At 29.8% G+C, this 19,889-nt stretch overlaps 1 protein-coding gene across 2 annotated transcripts; it reads right to left on the bottom strand.

The window, feature by feature from the left end:
• Positions 1 to 2,608: 2,608 nt before the first annotated feature.
• On the bottom strand, positions 2,609 to 8,218 carry LOC114422745 (developmental protein SEPALLATA 1-like). 2 transcript variants are annotated; one of them, XM_028389249.1, is made up of 8 exons: positions 7,688 to 8,218; positions 4,617 to 4,695; positions 4,384 to 4,448; positions 4,109 to 4,208; positions 3,659 to 3,700; positions 3,533 to 3,574; positions 3,041 to 3,186; positions 2,609 to 2,964 (listed from the first exon to the last, which is right to left on the bottom strand). In XM_028389249.1, the coding sequence occupies exons 1-8, from the start codon at positions 7,870 to 7,872 to the stop codon at positions 2,868 to 2,870; spliced, it is 756 nt and encodes a 251-aa protein (XP_028245050.1). In that variant the 5' UTR covers positions 7,873 to 8,218; the 3' UTR covers positions 2,609 to 2,867. The 2 variants fall into 2 exon arrangements, with proteins under 2 accessions (XP_028245050.1, XP_028245051.1); XM_028389250.1 differs by having other exon boundaries at positions 4,384 to 4,445; positions 7,688 to 8,216.
• Between the last annotated feature and the right edge of the window lie 11,671 nt (positions 8,219 to 19,889).

The raw sequence follows: 19,889 nt of genomic DNA, 5'->3' as shown, positions 1-19,889 counted from the left end.
TAATTAGTCATAATAATATTATTAAAAAGATGGTATTTTAAAAATTAGTATAAAATGAATGATAGCATATATTATTAGATTTCATTAATTAGTGTTATTATTATTATTATTATTATTATTATAAGCAGTTTATACATTATTATTAAAGCTTTTGGGGAGGAAACAAAATCTGTCGTTTTGGTAGAGAAAAGGGGAAGGAGGAGAAACAAGCAAACACCAAATAAAGATAAGAAGGGTGTAATGGAAAACAAGGGAAAAACAAAAAAAATGATTATCATGGATTTTTGAATTAGGTAATTTGATGATCACACATCACTTTTCTCAATTTATCTTCAATAATCATGTTATATATATATATATATATATATATATATATATATATATATATATATATATATATATATATATATTGAAGTGTATTAGAAATCAACACCAAAATATATAAGATAAAAAATCAATATTTTTTATTTAAAATAATTTATTTTAAGGGCTATATACTAATTTAATACTTAATTATAAAAAATATCTTTTCTCTTTCTACTTTATGACAATTTTGTTGAGTGATGATAATGAATTGTTACATGTAAAACATAAATGTGGAGTGAGAAAAAATAGAAGTAATATTAAGTTGTGATAAAATAAAGAAATGATTTATATTTTAATTAAAATACTCTTGCAATAAATGAACAAAATAAAAAACTGACAAAAAATATTTTTATTCTAAATATTTTGGTGTTAATTGCTAATGCACTGCAATCAAAATAATAATTAACAATCCCATATATATTTATATTTCTTAGTTCGCATTAACTATTTTATCACGAACTTTTCTGCCTCTTATCATCTCTTCACCTTACAAAGGTAATAAAAAATTATTATAATATAACAATTCAATAAAACATGTTATCTTACTTTTGATTCCAATCATGAATATGCAATTATGTTAAAAATTTTGTTATTTATAGTAATTCTACAATAGTCAAATAAGAGGATATTTATAGTAGTTTAGACAACAAAATAAAACTAGAAGAAAACATGCGCGATAGTAATTTTAATTTGAATACTTAAATATAGGACCATGCAGTTGGTATTTTATAGAGGAGCCGTTGTAGTGCCAAGTTTACCATCATCCACTGCCAGTCTTTTTTTATTATTATTTAATTTACCCTTATTAATAAGTATAAATGGGAGAAAAAGAGATTCTCAAATCCTTGGTCAAGAACCTAATCCGGACTCATTTCCCTACGTTGATTAAAAAAAGAAGCTAGTGGATTATGCTCAGTAAAAAATGTTGATATATACAAAAACAGGCATAAACTTAGAAATATGCTATGTGCTTAATTGTTATGACAACAAAGGATGTGCACTTGTGGTCCATCAAGGCTAAACGACTATGAAAGCACCATTTTCATATATGTAGTACTATTAAAAGATTACACTATTATGTGGTCCCATATTTGTTTTATTGCTATGTGCTCTACACATTGATCCCATCCTTTCTTTAAAAAAAATATAACTACATGCTTTGTTCCTTTTTCTTTTTCTATTGAGTGAAGTAATTAGGGATCTAAGCTAGACTTCATATAAAACTCATTGTTGTAGAGGACCATGAAATTGAACGGTCATATACTCGTCGTAAGTATGGTGGGTTTTAAAAATAAGACAAATTCAGCGTATCTAATCCCTAAGTATGGTTGGTTTGGGAATAAGGCAAACTCGGTATATCTAAGTGAAGTTTGTTTTTGAAATAACTTTTTGCACCTTCTCTGGAAAAACTAAATTTCAAGGCACAATTTATTTGAGCAAGAATAAAAATTTTAAGTTTGAGCTTTTCCAAGCATATATTTATTGCAGAGTCAGACTTATTAATCTGTCTGTGATAAATATGATCTAATCCGTTATCCGGCCAAAGCAAAATATGCGACTCGGATTTTTAAAACAACGGTTATTTAGGCAGAACCAGAGGAATGAAAGATCTTTTTTATTTTTTATTTTTTTTAACTTCAAAGGTTTAACTTCAAAAGAAGAATAAAAAAAATGATAAATGAAAACGATGAATGGCTTGAGAAGGGTGTCTAAATTAGCAAAGAGAAATGTAATTTTGAAATTCCATTAACCAAAGGATGGTGTGATTAGTACAAAAAAAAAGAAGAAGAGAGATGTCTTTGTTACGTTTGTTAGGTGTATTGGGCCTGTTCTATTTTGCTCATACATTTGCATGTTCACGCTATAAGGCCCATAAAAAATGTTGATCAAACACAATATGCCGAGTGTTTTTACGAGAAAGAACTCGATTAATGTTTTTTTTTTCACTCCCCTTTTATAAAAAAATATATAAAATCATAAAAAAAAATGAGCATAATTAGTTTTATGTGTAATACTAAAACTCAAATTATAAGATAACATACAAGACTAAAAAAGAATTCATAATTAATTGTGAATTGAGAAGAGATTGAAAAGATATTTCAGAGCTTCATGAGATTTTACAATCTTCCACTTATAATGCAAGCATTACTAGTAGAAAACAAATTCTCCAAAAAAAAAAAAAGAAAACTAGTAGAAAACTGAGCTTACATCAAGTCAAGATTAATATGTGATGCAATAGAAGAAAATTGAAACCGGTCGCTCGGATATTTAAATAATAAAAAAGGATCCTTCAAAAGATTCCGAATGTTATAAATTGCCATATGTCTATGGCTAAAAAGGTTCTCACAAGTTTGAACAAGTCACAACACATCTGTTTCTTATACCAAAATAATAATAGAAGCAGGGTTACATTTACACCTTGCCAACACCAAGATGCATTTTTGGCTTTGCCCTTTTGTAAGGTTTGCTTTTATGTCTCCAACTGAATACTGAGCCTAATTTCACAGCATCCACCCTGGAATAAAGCCACTCACTTGTTGAGGTTGAGTTGTGGCAGTTATCTGATCTGAAGCTACATCATTGTACCTGTAATCAGGACTGAACAAAAGGGGCACATTAAAATTATAGTTCAAATCACAAATTACAGAAAAGTAATTAATTGATCATATATTACCCAATCTGCAATGTAGGGTTGCATTCCAATGGCTGGAAGAAGCCCTGATGAGAGTGAGAATTCTGTGGACCACCACCATATGGCATACTTTGATCACCAGCTTCCCATGATTGCCTGTAGTGGTTTCTTGAATTGATTTCTTCCAGCTGGCAACAAGGAGTTAGTCATGAATCAAGCCATTAGCAGAGGACCTTCATGTAAAATGACTAAGATTGATGATTTATATCACCAATATGCAGAATAATATATACTTCTACCTTAAGGTTTTTATTTATTTTGTTTCATCACCTTAAACAATGTTAGGACTATTTTGAAGTAAACTTTAACTTCCAGGTATCCAATCTGATAGGCCAGAAAATAGACATGCAGGGGGGTACACTTCCAAATTGATTAAAAGAAAACCAAATTATCTAAGCTGGATATATTCAAGGTATGAAGTATCATGTTAAGGTTGAGGTGCATATATTTTGAATAATGGTATAATATTATTACCTTCACTGTCAAGGATCTGTTTGCTTCTACCAACATCTGCTCCTGTAACAAAACAATAGCTTGAAATTATATTAGGCACCCATAAAGTTGCTTTATTCCTTTAATTATATATGTCAAACTATGTACCTTAGTTTGAAGATCAGATAACTGGTCCAGCATGAATTGTGTCTGCAAATTGATGTTTCAGACAGTTCCAAGTAACCAAAAGGAGTCACAATAAGCTTTTCTAAAGAAAATTACACTGTAGTGAAAAATTGAAGGATACAAACACAATAAAACATATATTTACCATACGTATTATTTTTTCATTACAAAAAGAATATGTCACGTATGATTTCTTAACAGTATATTTTCCGTACATAATGAATGGTAAATCCTATTCTAATGTTGCACCGGCCATAGTATTGGCAAAAACAAATTGTACGGAAAAAACTTACGGAAAGATGTTTAAATCAAATGGAGAAATTACGCTAGGCTGCTGCAACTATGATCAAGAACTACATTAATAAGCTTAACGTATATAATAATTTGCTGAAAATTGAACACATTTTTTATGCACAAATTATCCATTATTACCTTTGTGGACCTCACTTGCTTTAGAGATGAATCCAATTGCCGTTCAAGATGCTCAAGTTCTTTGGTATTCAGTGGGCCCAGGTCTTCCCCTAGAAGGTTTCTGCAGTAGCAGGGACAAATGCAACAGTCAAAATAATTAAATCTTGGCAAACTAATTATGAAAACATGTGAAAATTGTAATTGGTGAAATGATCACTAGAAGTTTTTTCTCATATCTTAGCGCCAAAGAAATTAATTAACAGAAAATAGGCCAAAAATAAAATTGTTATATTCACCTTTGAGTCCTTTGAAGTGATTCAAATCTTGCTTTCAGCTTCAAGTATTCACGATAGCTGCTCTGCTACAAATGAAAAATAACAAGAATTGCAAGATGTAACAATAACAAAGAAAAACTATATATACATATATTGTATATGTTATATAGTTAATTATATTATATTTTCCTATATGAACTTTCCGAGATAAGCTACGTAATGCCAATAAAGAGCAACAGCTGCAGTTGCTAAACCTCGAGCTCTTTGGCAGGTTTGGTAACTTCCACAGCACCATAACTGCATTTCTGGTACCTTTCAAGTGTTTTGAGCATGCTGATTTCAAGGTACACAAAGAAAGGAAGAACAGTCAAATCCATGAAGATGATGTATGGATAACCATGCATACAACAATTAATTACTAAAAGGATGTCAACAGTGAATCAACCTTATATATCTTGTGTTTTTGCCATTTTAATACCTATTTCTTTATAACATACTATTATTAAATACTAATCTTCTTGAAAGACCACTATGAGCAAACATACACTATCTTTTTTCCCATGTGGATTCATTAGACTATCTGATGTAATATAATCAAAATGTATAACATCAAATGTCAAAAAAACTGATTTAAATTTAACTCATCCCTATAAAATTAATTTGTAAGATAATGATTATTTTTTATTTATATAATTTATTTGTGTATTATTTTTAATCAATATCAGACTTTAACATGTCTTTAGTTTATTTTTGATTACTGGTTATGTAAAACTTTTAATACATTTATTTATTTAAGAATGACCTTTTCAATAAATTAGCATCCTAGAATTAAGAAATGCACATTCTGTTGGGATGAATGCATATAATATCAAATGAAGAAGTTTTAAGTGACTGATTATTAATTGTGTTTAAAAAAGTTATAACATATGAAAATATTAACCATACACATCCTTTTTAGGGTATATAGGTGAAATTAATAGTTATGATCAATGGAAAATAAAGAAAGAGACAGGAAGAAAAATCGAATAAAAGAGAAGTTGAATATATAAATATAAGTTTTTTTTTTATCAGTTTTTGAAAAGGCCAAATTTGTCAATTCAGTTGACAAGATTGAACTCAAGATAAGTTCATGATTAGTTTTATCTTCATAACAATATCTATATAAGTAAGATTAAAGAACTTGTCAAAATAAGTTATAAATATTTTATTTAGACTTATATATTACTTTTAACTTAAGGATACAATAATATATAAGTCTAAATAAGTTCTCTGAAACTTTAACAAACTTTAAGGGTTAAAAAGCTGGACAATGTTCTATCCAATGTTGTTCGTTTAGCTACATTGGACAAGAAGATATTTGCGAGATATTGGAAGAAGATAGTATGCTATTCTGACTGTGTATGAATGAAAGTTCCTTGATCACTACTTTAAATTAGTTTGTAAATTCTAACGGCAGTTCCACACAACTGCAAATATGAGTTCACAGTGCACACGACTCCACCTGGACCCTAATCTCAACTCAAATGTTCAGATATAAATTTAAACTTGAGCCCTAGCCTAACATGTACTGTTCAAGTTTTGAGTAGAGGTTGACATGTATATAAATACATAAAGAAATGTGTGCATGGAGCTGTAGCATTTTTTTTACTGCAAATATTTTTTTTTTTACAAAAAAAATGAAGTATAACCGATCACACCTAATACATCTTCAAAATCAAAGGATAAAAAAAATGCTTTTTTTAAAGACTAAAAAGTAAACATTTTTATATTTACATAAACCAAATACATATTTAACTCAATAAAATATCAACATGTTAATGGTACATTAGCAAAATTCTGAAGCTTATTATGCCTTGTGTTTGTATTTGTATTTAAGTTTCATAATTTTATCAACATTACATAATTATCCAAAACTATTTCTAATAACTATCCTAAGCATTTTTCTGATAGTTAGTACTTAATTATGTCTACATCAATCATACGTACTATGATATACCCCATGAAAGAAAACTCACCCAAAAGGGAACAGAACAAGAAGTAAGGAGAATGTTTCCCCATACTTATTTAATGATTTTGCTACCAAAATTTACAATAACACTGCTTGATTCATTATATTATGAAAAGGATAAGAAAATAAGAAAGAAAGAAAGAAGAAAAAACAAGTTTCCTAGCCAAAGTATTTACTATAAGTAAAAAAACAAAAACTCACTTTAATTTCTTAGCGGTGAATTATAATGAGGATTATTTTATTCGTTTTTTTGCCACTTATATAAACTTATATATTTTTTTTTTTTACCAAAAAGTTATATATAAATTAAATCCCTGCATACTGAGATCTGAAGGAATTAAAAAAATCGAATAAGGAATGATATGAAGTACGTAAATAAGTTGGGACATCATATATACAATATTAAAATAAAGAAGAAAAAAAAAAAGATTGTGCACGGAAATGCCAAAATGACATGGTAACCAACATTTTAGCATACACAGATATAATAATCTTCACACCCTCACTCCTCCCAAAAACCCACAAGCACAAAAGAAGTAATTGCAAAATTTTTGGATAAGCACACTGATAAAAAGAAGGAAGCTGAAATTAACAACTTCAATCTTTGCAAATAAAAACATCGATTAATTTTAGCAAAATAGAATAGAAATTTTAATTATTTCTAGTGTAAAACTGCATCCTTAAAGCTTCATGGGACTACCTGTTTAGTAGAAGTAGTTATACAGAACCTGTCAGCGACTCACCTAGCTAGACCGACTTCCAACGAAAACTACATAGTTAAGAAGAAAACTCAAGCAAAAATTAGGTCAATAAACAGCATAGAACTTGATCCCATTGCTGAGAAAAAGCCAAATTTCAAGGAAAAAAGTTAATTAAACTGAAAGGTGACAAAGAAAAAAAAGTTAATCAACAATCATCCAACAAATTAAAGTAACGGTACAAGTACACAAAATATTAGATATCCACCAGATCATGTGCCATATTACTAGATCTGATAAATCTACCATCCCTTACAAAAAAGATCAAATTAGAAATGAACTCTTACTATTCTAATGGAGCAATGAAGCACATATAGGGCTTCTTACAAAAAGCCACAAGTTCACATAATAATAAATATAAAAAATGAGGAGTCACTAAATAATTTTGTCCTTAATTGTTGAAGCTAACAAATTAAACAAATCCAAAGAAAGGCACCAAAAAAATAAAATATAAAATAATGGAGCAAGTAGATCTCATAGGTCAACAAAGAAAAAGTGATTTTCAGTATCTCACAAAGAGAAGAAACAGAAAAAAAAAGGATCAACACACACTGCATACCTAGAGCTGCTACAGAACTCATAAAGCTTGCCACGGTTGGAGAAGATGATGAGGGCAACCTCAGCATCACAGAGAACAGATAGCTCATAGGCTTTCTTGAGAAGCCCATTTCTCCTCTTTGCAAACGTAACTTGCCTGTTTATCTTGTTCTCTATCCTCTTCAACTCCACTCTTCCCCTACCCATATCTCCCTATCACTCCTTCTTCTCTTTAATTTTCACTCAATTTTAATTTCTATTTCTGTACAACACCTATCCCTTTCTCCACTTTTCTTGGTTTTTCTTCTCTTTCCTCTTCCTCCTCTCGTGCCCCTCTTTCCTGCCTCAGTTGCAAGTGCAACCAAATTTGTGAAAAGCTAGCTAGAGATAGTTCAACACTTTCAACTTCAAACTCGGAACCCTAGAGAGAGAGAGAGAGAGAGAGGAAAGTGTTGTGTGTGTGAAGTTGTCTTGTATTGTATATGTACTCTCTTTTCTAAGTTTCCTTTTTATCCTCAGGATTTTCCATCTCCACCAGAAAAAAATGGAGTGCAGCTTAGGGTTGGAGTTCTTTCTAGTTTCATGTAACTTTCTCTTTCCCATGATTTTCCATGTTAACGTATTTTTGGAAGACAATCACCTCCCCCACACGCAACATAGGCGCGTGTGAGACACTCAACACTCGTTGCTCCAGTGGGAGAAAACTGGCGCGTAGTGACAGCTGTCATATAGATAGATACTATTACTTACAAAAATGATATTATTTTTCCTACGTTAAACTTTTTTATTCTTGTGACCTTGTTTTTTCAACCTATCTCTCCGTTACCTATAATTTTCTGTTTGCAGTGAAAATCTGTGTCATTTTCTACTGTCTACAGAGAGGCACAGCAAGAGTATCATAACGTCGTCACATACCTTAAAATGGATTCCACACGTGTCACTTTATCACTGGCTTATATTCACTATAGTATAAATAACTTCATTAGTGAAGCCACACCTTGAAGCATTGTTCTTCACTTGTTAAAATAGCAGAATTATTGGAAAAGTAACAGATGAGATTTTTTTCATTGCCAGTAAGTGGTAATTAAATGGAAAGCTGGTAGTACTTGATGTGAAAACAATCAATGGGAGAAATAATGTATATTTACATTTTTGGTTGAAATTTGAAAGTGACTAGTAAGATATTTTCCAGCACATTATTAATTAGGGTGGCAATGGGGTAGATCTATATATGAAGGTTACTATAGTATCCTCCGGTTTTAAAAAAAGCATATTTATCCGGCTTCATACTCTTGATATTATTAATAATAATAATTACCTTGCTATATATCATAAGTAATTTTCGTAGATATGAATTGAATCTATATATATTTATATATAATTGTCAACATCCCTAATATTAGTTGTTATCTTTGGAATTGAAACTCACGTTGTCATCACTCATCAGTACAATGAAAAATAAGATGTGATCTTGAAGGTTACAATTTCTAGCACCTACCTACTTAGCTACCTTTTCCCTACGCTAGGATGTGGAACTATTTTCTTAACTACAAGAGATTATTAGAAAAAATTGTTTGTAAAAAAGATTGTTTAGAAAATAGCTTCTAATAGGGAAAAATAATTTGGAAAATTCGCATCTTTTTAAAAAAAAAGTAAATTCAAGAAGTGTTTCTAAATTCGTTCATTCAACATAGATATATTAAAAATTATTTATCTATTTAATAAGTCCGTCTCTTCATTTTCTTGAGAGTGAAAAATACTCTTCTCATGTAATTATGGATCTTCTCACATATTTTTATTAAATAAACTAGTACTTACTTAAAATACTTTTCAAATCTATATTTTTGTATATTTTATCTGTACTTATAAGTAATTATTAATCAATGTACAAAATAATTTCTAATTATATAAAAGTAAAAAAACATGTTATTATACTTAAGTTAATCTTGCTAAATTTTATTTCATTTTGCTATATATCGCATTTGGATATAGATATACATAGCTGTGCAATAGCAGAATAGCACGGCAAAGCTGTAAGCTTAGCTTTTGAACAAATATGGGAAATCCATTCTCTTACAAATTTTTGAGGTTATATTTCCTTATTTTCTTGGACACATACATTTCCAATACGTACATGTCACGCTTAATGTAATCGTGTCTCATATCATACGCGGAAGTTGACTAGGTACAAAACCACATTTATCTCTTCAAGCCAATTAGTGCAATGAGACATTTTATGGGAATAATGTTTTTTGGCTAACTATCAATTTGAGGCTAGACAGAAGGGCATTATTCGTTAGGTATAATTCGTTCATTGATTTTGACATCTATACTGATAATAAAATGCCAACTAACACCCTGGCCTTCATTAATTTTTCGAATACTTAGAACAATTAGAGCCCAACAGAATATAAGTAATTATACCGTTTTGCTTCATTGTAATGGAACTAGCATTAGAGTCCTCTAATGTACGGACAAACTGATTAAACTTTCGAATATTTAATCGTGTTTTCTGTTTTATGCGAATTATTATATTTTGTATTTATTATTTTTAATTTTGTAAGATTAGAAGTAGATAATGCGATTAAAAGTAAATTTAACCATTTTGGTATTTGCACTTATGCACATGAGGGAAGTCTCAAATTTAGAATATAAATCAAACATATGTACCAATAACAACAACATGCAAATGATACAAAAAATTAATTACCTCCAAAACTACTACAAAAATTAAAAGCAAGAAATAATATGGAAACAAATAAATGAAAGTCAAATGTAATAACATTGAAATATATATCATGTTTGTTATAATAAAGATGCTTAGATAGTTAATAACTTTACGAAAATATCAGTTTTTTGTTTCATATTCACAAAAATCCTAAACTAATATACTGATATTGTTATTTTTTTAACAATTTAATGAACACAAAAATCTAGTATCAATTGAATAATATGTGAAATTCAGATAATTTTAGAATATCATTTGATTTTTTATGTGAAATCTAATATACTGTGGTAAAGTTTGATTTTTTTATGGTTTAATAACACACACACACTGCATATATCCATCTGTGTTGTCGAAGAATGATATTTCTAGATTGAAAGTATCTGTTTTGTGTTTCAAATTAAAAGCTCTAACATAATTTGCTGTGGCATTATAAAATTTATCTCAATGGTCACCAAAGTCGACATGTTTGGTTACCTACGTTTAGGTTTTGTCATAGAGGATAAAATTTATAAACATACAATAGAGTAGTAACGTATGAAGATGCTTACCAAGTGGAATGGACTGTGGCTGAGCGCTATTGTGACTGGGCGTCAAATGTCTTGAGCTTGCTCCAACAATGTGCTCTTCTTTAACGTTAGATACAGTTCGGTCCTGCACCAACGATGCCTCTGTTTTCATATTTTCACGAAGCAATGCAGTGAAGTAAGTGAAGTGAAGGGACATGAGTACAGGTTAATGCTGCAGTTAATTGAATGAGCAATTATAATGCTCCAGTGGATGAACGGGCTACAATTCCAAAATGACTAAGGCCCAAGTGTTACATGGATCCCGTGTGTTAAATATTAGGCATTTTCTATATGTAGTGTGTAGATTTCTTATACATCCAACACTTATACAAATTTTCCAAGATTACCTTTGCTAATAAACGGATTCGTGACAAAATAGTTGCATTCCTTTCTTCTACATTGGACACAAAACATGTTGGCAAAGAAAAGAGGGCCATGACCAAAAATTCTTGCAGAAGTTGAAAAAAATGAGAAACCTGAGATAAAAAAGGACAAAGGAAGAGTAAAAAAAAAAAGATGAAAGAAAAAATGTGCTAGTGGAGATTTTGAATTGTCTCCCAAATCCTCCACAATAAAAGATATATGATTATGTCTTCTTATAAAGTTGGAAAAATGAAAATAAAATATTAGAAACATAAGTGACATTGTGATATAGACACTTCTAATACAAATCAAGAAGCATTGTATGTAATCAAATCAATGGTGTTAAAAGGACATGAACATTTACATATTAATAAGAAAGAATTTATATAAGAATGCTCCAAAACTATTTTCTGCATAATATCTAAATCTTTCGTCTTAAAAGCTCCAAACATAATAAATATAAAGAATGACAGGAAAGACAAACAACTACATCCACAACAATATAATGATGACAATGTTTTGGAAACAATCTCCAGGTCTATTTTTCTTTTTTTTCTGATTTTTTTATTCTGCTTTTATGTGGGTAGAAGCAATGTTGAAGGAATGCAATTTTTACTGAGCTAATGAGATTTTCAACCAAACCAAACACTAACATTAATTTAACAAAATTAAAATGCATCTTAGAAAGGAGAAAAGCAAAGAAAAACAAAAAGTTATCATTGTCGATGTCCTCGTGCTTCCCCGACAGTTTTCGCTTCAGATAAAGAAGAAAAACAAAAAAAATGAGAATGTATAAGAGGGAGAGAAATGAGAAATAGACAGCAAAACCCATTGAGATTCAAATTCAAATTTAAAAAACCTAAACTCAAAATGTAGTGGGAAGACAAACGAAATTCAAATTCAAAATAGAGCAAATTTACTTCTTTAATGAAACATATTAAGGTTGCACAACAAGATTCAGCTATACTTACCTACAAAAATGTGAAATACATCATACCTAGAAGACTTTGACTATGCTTCTCTGCCAAATACATGAACCAAAAGTTTTGGGTTATCCTCCCAAAAATTTCCATTTGTTGTGTGGTGTTACTTTATTACACACAAAGTATCATCTAGATGCAACCTGTTATGTGTTGTGGTTGCAGGGAGTATCTCATTTTTTATGCATTTGGTTTGCTTCAAACCAGCCAAGTTATGTGCATTTTGTGCAATTGTGCAACTGGAATGATTATTCTGTTGGTTTTATCGTTAATCTGTTTTACTCAAAGGGACAATTGTTTGAAGACTATTTTGTTTGAATCAAAGAAAAATGCTCTTCAAAAACATCGTTTGTCAATGATGACCTTAATTCTATTGAAAAACTAATTGGAAGGTTAAGGAGGTTGAAGGATGATGTGGGGTTTGCAGACCTCAGTGAAGCCAATTGCCATAAAACATGTATTAACATGTGTTCAATATTATAAGTTGTACAAAATTTCATACTGTCAATTAGTTAATAATTTTTTAGAATGTATGCAGGTACTATCATGTATATGACTGTGTATATAAATGCTTTTGTCTTTGAATAAAAAATATGGATTACTACCATTATTTTGACAACACATTCTGATAGAGAAAGCTAGAAAATCTCTACCTCTAAGAACAAACTAAAAGGATTTTTAACGAAATTCTTATTGCTCTGTCATTGCTTCGTTATTTCGTTATAATGATATTTCCAATCATAGGCAGCAACAGAAAGGATGTAAAGGAATATCCCTTTGGCTGGGATTATGTATTATTGCTTACATAAATTTTTGTTTTTTACATCATATTGGGCATGCTACCCATTTGCCATCTGCTACTATCATATTCAGTCTTTCATAGGAAATTAACAAAATGCAAACAATTCAACATTTATAATAGTTATCAATATAAAACATATAAAATAGTATTTGTTCATAAAAGATACTAATAATAGATAACACAAAAGTTGACACAAAAGATGTAAAACAGTTGAACAGTATTTGTCTAAACATCCACATCTAAACTATCAAAACATAACCACAACTACAAACTGTTTTCTATTACAGAGAGGGAATAAATATCATTTCCTTGCTTTCATTGAGCATGTCTTCACAATTCCTCCTTCTCCATTGGTACGCTGATACTCTTGGATCATCAATGTCCAAAACTCTAGTATTTTTTCTTGCAATTGTTGATACGCTCTTGCAAGCTCCGGATCTTATTTGAAGAACCTAACATGAAATTTATGGTCGTCCACATAAATAAACATTATCTCCCTTTGATTGTAAATTTCATTTAGCCTTTGTAGATGACAATTGAGTCTTTGTCATTTTCAACGAGTTCCACCTTTGATACCCTCCCTTGCACATCAATCAGCTTCTAGTCTGTAGACACTTCATTCTTAAATGTTTTCCAAAACCTAGGACAAGCAAAGAGAGAGTCATGTTTCATTTACATAGTAAAGAATGTTAAAAAAATCAATTTATTAAAAATGTCATTTACATAGTAATGTATCTTGTATAGGTTTTTGAACATTGCATACAATTTTTGAAAAACAAAATTAGCAAGTACAAAAACAACTCAAGAGACTATTTAGATTCATGATAAACATTTGAATAGCTAAATTATAATCAAATGATAATGTTGAGTATCTTGTTTCATATGCACAAGAACCAAATATTATACTTTTTATTTTACTAATTTTTATCTTATTATGTTTAAAGGGTTATGTAGAATGATAATTTAATATTGAAAACATCTAGGAAAAATGACTCTGTTTTTTGCTTAATTTGTATATTTTACAGTCAACACATACATAATGGACTCAATAAAAACCAACATAATCTATTATACTAAGACAAATAGATGAGTAACAATTGTATTGTGCCACTACGTGGAACTTTAGTTATCTCAACATATTCCAAAATAGAAGTATTAATTTTTTTTTTGTCTTAATCATTGTTAGAATTTATTACTGAAGTCATCCAACAATCCTAAACCGTTTCATTTCTTTAATTAAGTGTTTTCCATCTCAAGTTTATACTTTCATGTAAATAAACAAACTTGAATTTTTTACTTCGTTAGTACTTTGTTTTGAGTTTTTCTAGTATTTAATATTTAATCTATAATACATTCAATATAATATACTTCTAATGTCAGACACTTGCTCTGTTAGAGTTTAAGAGATGCATTATAATCAACTATACCGTTGATTGATTACATTTAAACAATACCAAAATCGTAATGATTATACTTTGTTTATGCTTGACATAGTAATTTACAGTAAAAAAAAACAACTTATTGAAATCAATTTCGGAACCCTAATTTCTCATTAGAGTTTTTGTTACTGTAATCCTTAACAGAAAATTTGTGTGTCCCTGTGGAATGACATAACGAAACAATAGATCTTTTATTGTTTAAAAAAACTACGTGAAATGGAATACATTCTAAGGAAGAAGACATATCCGAAGGAAGAAATCAAATGTCATGAATGCACCAATCATCGCGTCTCGCAGAAAATCATCATTCCCTGGAGCATCAGCCATGGTGTTCTTATTATTCTTCATTGGTCTTCTTCCCGCACTTCGTTTTACTCTGCTTCTGAGAATATGTTTCGTATTCTCGCTAAATATGCGTATTTTGACAGATTTTCATATTTATGAAGTGTGAGATTTTCTTGATGCACCTGTCAGTATTCTTCTACACCCAACAATAAGAAGGAAAAACCAAAAATACCCTTAAGTATACCCTATACGGATTGGCAATCTGTAATGGCGTTACGGATTCACAATCCTTAACGCCATTAAGGATTCACAATCTATAAGGCCATAGCGAATTACCAATCTGTAAGGACATTATGTATTTCCAATCCATAAGATTTTTACATATTGCAAATACGTATGTTTATGAATATTTAGAAAATGACTAATATTTTAGGAATAAATCAAAAATTGTTGGGTGTAACAGATTTTCTTTCGGTGTAGGAAGAAAATCCCTTGAAGTGAGTGATGATTCAACTACGTATTGGGCTAAAATACATTAGTGAGACGGATTTGTTTGAGCCATTTTCTAGTTGCACCACCAAATTATTTGATACACCCAACTCTACTACACGAAATACTGGAAATGCCCTTACAAATAGATTGGCAATCCGTTTTGGTCCATAATTGTGTAATCATGGGCTTTGGTAACAATTATTTATAGTGGTTAACAAATTTTGTTGTATCTCCTAGCATATCATTTTATACACGTTGTAGTCAAAGGCAAAAGCCGAAAATACACTTAGAAATTGTGGATACAGTATAGTAATCCAGGGCTATTTTTTTAATTATGATATATTTTTATTATGCTTTTATGTGGGTGGAGACAATATTGAAGGAATGCAATTTTTACTGAGCTAATGAGATTCTCAACCAAACCAAACACTAACATTAATTTCACAAAACAAGAATGCATCTCAGAAAGGAGAAAAGCAAAGAAACCTGCAGAAGTTGTTAAAAGGACTTGAACATTTACATATTAAAAAGAAAAAAACAACAGAGTAAAGAACTAAAACAGAGTATATTTATAATGCAAATTGATTTGTAGCATACGAATTTGGAAACAATCTCCAAGGCTATTTTTTTTTTTAATTTTGATCCTTTTTTAATTTTGTTTTTATGTGGGTAGAGACAATATTGAATGAATGCAATTTTTATTGAGCTAATGAGATTCTAAACCAAACCAAACACTAACATCAATTCCACAAAATAAAAATGCATCTTAGAAAAGAGAGAAGCAAAGTAAAACAAAAACTTATCATAGTCAGTGCCCTCGTGCTTCCCTGATAGTTTTTTACTTCAGATAAAGAATATCTTAGTCATTAACAATGGAATTGCAAAAGTGAAATGAGTTGTTCTTCCACCAAGGAGAAGCAAACTGACAATACCACTAGATGAAGCATTCAATACAATATTCTTTTGGGCTCTAATAGCAGCTGACAATATATTTCAAAGGAAAGTCTTCCCAGTTGTTTGTAGCATGAAACCTTGTTTATGAAACCCACAATTGTATCCTAAGGTGTAGTTGCATGTGGTTCATTTGTAATTGTGAAGTTTCTACCAGAATAATCAAAATTGTTAGATGGCTTTTTTTTTTCCTAGCAAATGCACCAATGCTTGACACGTGTAGTTTTTTTTTTTTCAAATGAAGCAGTTTTTGGATCCACAAATGTTAGTCATATAAAGTAACTCCACCATGATCTGATTGTAGATATATAACTGCTCCTCTGTCAACAACTTCAATAAAGTAGAATGGAGCTTAGTTAACTAAATTTGTGTCACACTTGAGTTGTTCTACAATGAATTTATTTTCATATAAATCAAAGTTAGAACTATCTAGACATGGTAGAGAAGTATAATCTTTTAAAGATTTTTCATTCTAATGTTCCTACCTGATTTGTATGATAAGTCAAATATACTATGGTTGTATGCTGAGTCAACTACCTTTTTAGAGTCAATTTTCAAACACACAGTCTGCTTTTTCAAACAACCATAATCCATTTGAATACTGCATTATTAACATTGTTATTGGTATTATGACCGGTAAAAATCAGTTTAACATTGAAGATTTAATAACTCAGTTGTTGAAATTAATTTTAAAAAATCATGCATATTAGACAATAAATAACTGTATTCGAAATTCTTTACTAAAGTTGCTACCCATTATGAATTGGGGGTCCAAAAACAAATACGTTGCTAAACAAACAACATTAACTCTTGAATTACATTACTTAAAGTAGCATAAATCAAAACCTAACTTGACATTAATAGAGTAAATTAGTCTCAATCATCATCAAATATTGTCTGCAATTTCATTTTTGAATTCAAAATACAAAAGACAAACACAAACAAAACAAAATAGTCATTCCTACATAACTTCACTTTTGCAGCAGGTATAGTCCACTAATTTAAAATCAAATATTCTCAACTTTGATCCTTTTCTTCAAAGAGTTTAGTGGCAAATGCATTCTAAAGATTGACTCTGCATCGGTTCAACATCCACACCAACACCATCCATCTTCCCTTTCAGTTTGGAATTTTCATTAGTTTTAACACTTTCAAATTCACCACCTTCTAATTGCTTATCTGCACCTTCCTTTCTTTTGGGTTGTGACTGCATTTGAGTTCCAGAATTAATGAACAAACATCATTTTCCTTTTTTCAAGTTACAGACTCACTTTCATTCGAAGTCAATACTCTCATAGCTGATTTGCAACTATAAATGTGTTTGGTAGGAGTTAACTCTTCAAAATCCTTTGATAAATCAGTTGTTTCTTTTTCATCATATTGCAAATCATTTTCAACAACATTAAAAAACTTGGGCATCAAAATCCTAAAAAAAAAACATGGCATAACAAACCAAGGCAGTATAGCTAGAGACCTTGTTATATTAGTCTTAAGTCTTTAAAACTGAGAAACTTCTATTAAGTCCATTAAAGTAATTCATCAATCACATTAATATAAAATTATTTTTTTATTTAAGTGACAAAATTAAATACTTATAATTTGTTAAGTTTCTCGTAAAAAAATAATTTGTTGACTTAAAAATTTAAATGAAACAATTAAAAAATTTAAGAATTTTTTTAGAATTTTTTTTTAATTTGAGGGACTAATGTGAAAACATAAAAGGATACCAATATCAATTTGGATAGAATAAATTCCCACCTTCGTTTCCCTAAATAATGAGTTCATGACGCCAACCTTATACTCTACTATATAATTTTCCTCAGTTGTTTTGGGTGCTGCAAAATCTAGCTAATTGTCATTTCTCGTTGTTGGTGCCGTCATTACACCAAAACCACATCCTATAAAGAAACGGCCAAAAAGTTGAACTTTATCGGAACTCAAATGATAGGTTAGCCAGTTGCATAACACAACTTGGTCAACGGAGAAGTTTAGTTGTATTCTGCTTTGGGTGATTCCATGATATTATACAGGACGATGTCAAAGGTTGGAAAGTTGGATAGGTGATCTAAAGTGACGAAATATTTTATGACATTAGATATATTAGTTAAATATTCAATGGTTAAGATTGTTTAATTATTACTGATTGGTTCAGTTTTTAACATTTAAGTTTGTTTTGCATATTATTTTTCATATTACTCTACTACCCCTCTCATATTTTGTCATCTTTCAGCCTTCACCTTCGAACAACAATGTTGGGGTTCAACTCTCATCCACCAAAATCATTTGCTACAATCCAAACACTGCTACTTAGGCTAATGAACCAATTCAAGAAAAAGCAAGAGCTCCACCATATTTCAAAGCAATGTAAAGTCCAAAACACAACAATTTGTAATACTAATCAGTATGAAAAAAAACATATTAGAAAAGGAAACAAAAATCTTTTTGTCACTAGAACATTTGCCAAACGCCACCATTGGAAGCGATTTTCGACAATGATGCTTTTTCTCTTCCCTTTAGTCTTTCTATCTCCAATAGTAGGTGTAGAAGACACTGAAGTTGTTGCCCGGTGCTCCCTCCATTGCGATTTACAAATTTACTTCGCAATTAGATCTAATTCACACTCGTTCCTTAGATTTTCAATTACTTTTTTAATGAGGGGCTCTAATGTCATTTTCAAGTTTTAAAAAAATGTATAAAAAAATAAGTTGGTTTAACCTCTTATTCTCGGTAAAAAAAAAAACTTCCCCATCCTTATCTTACTTCTCCACCTTAGACGTCGTCATTATACAGCTTGTATGTGTGAGAATTGATAGTTCCATATATGCCAAACAAGGAAGAGAAATGTGGGCTTTTTTTTTAATCCTATAAAAATTTGCCACTCAAAGTCTCAAACTACAAATTGAATTATTGATAATGATAAATGTGTTGCTTCTTTTTTAGTGGATGAAGAAAGAGCCCAATTTTGCTGCTTTCTTCTTTGATAATGATTTGAAAGGCAGTTAATTAGTCAGGTACCATTATTAGACCAACAAAAAAAACAAAACAAAAACAAGTACATTATAATATTCATGCTTAGGGTGCCTAGTGCTTTACACGTGATCTTAAACAAAACTAAAATATTATCAAAAAATTATTACATTTATAAAACCTTTTCTTTTTCTTTTTACAAATATATTAACTATTAGGTGGTGTTTGATATAAAGAAAATAAAACATTTTTCATAATAATTGAATATAATTATTTAATATTTTCAAAAAAAAAAATAATAAACAAACTAATTATTTCTAAAAGTATAATAGTAATGAAACATATTTTATAATATTTTTATCAATCCTGTTTTTAAGAATCTCATTATAAGAAATGTGATTTGATTAAAATAAAATATTTCTTAAATCAATGTCATCTTGAAATATTTTTAATTTTTAACTCTACTATTTTAAGTGAATATTTATAAACTTGAAGTTAGATTAACTCGATTTCATAAATTTTATTTTAGTTAATTGGTTTTAAAATAAAGTGATTTAGGTCTATACTCTTTTTTAGAACTTGTAATTTTTGTAAGAAATAAAAATGATGAATTTCGAGTATACAACTATATATGAATGATTAAAATTAATA

Source organism: Glycine soja, chromosome 8, assembly GCF_004193775.1.
Source record: "Glycine soja cultivar W05 chromosome 8, ASM419377v2, whole genome shotgun sequence".
Classification (NCBI taxonomy): domain Eukaryota; kingdom Viridiplantae; phylum Streptophyta; class Magnoliopsida; order Fabales; family Fabaceae; genus Glycine; species Glycine soja.
Note: the sequence above shows the minus strand (reverse complement) of the source record. Positions and strands in the feature narration are given on the sequence as shown.

Excerpts from the sequence above, each read along its gene's own strand:
- LOC114422745 (XM_028389249.1), bottom strand. The coding sequence starts at position 7,872 with ATGGGTAGGGGAAGAGTGGAGTTGAAGAGGATAGAGAACAAGATAAAC. Across the intron at positions 4,209-4,383 it reads TCACTTCAAAGGACTCAAAG|AAACCTTCTAGGGGAAGACC; the intron begins GTGAATATAACA and ends CTGCTACTGCAG. Across the intron at positions 3,701-4,108 it reads AGCAAGTGAGGTCCACAAAG|ACACAATTCATGCTGGACCA; the intron begins GTAATAATGGAT and ends ATCAATTTGCAG.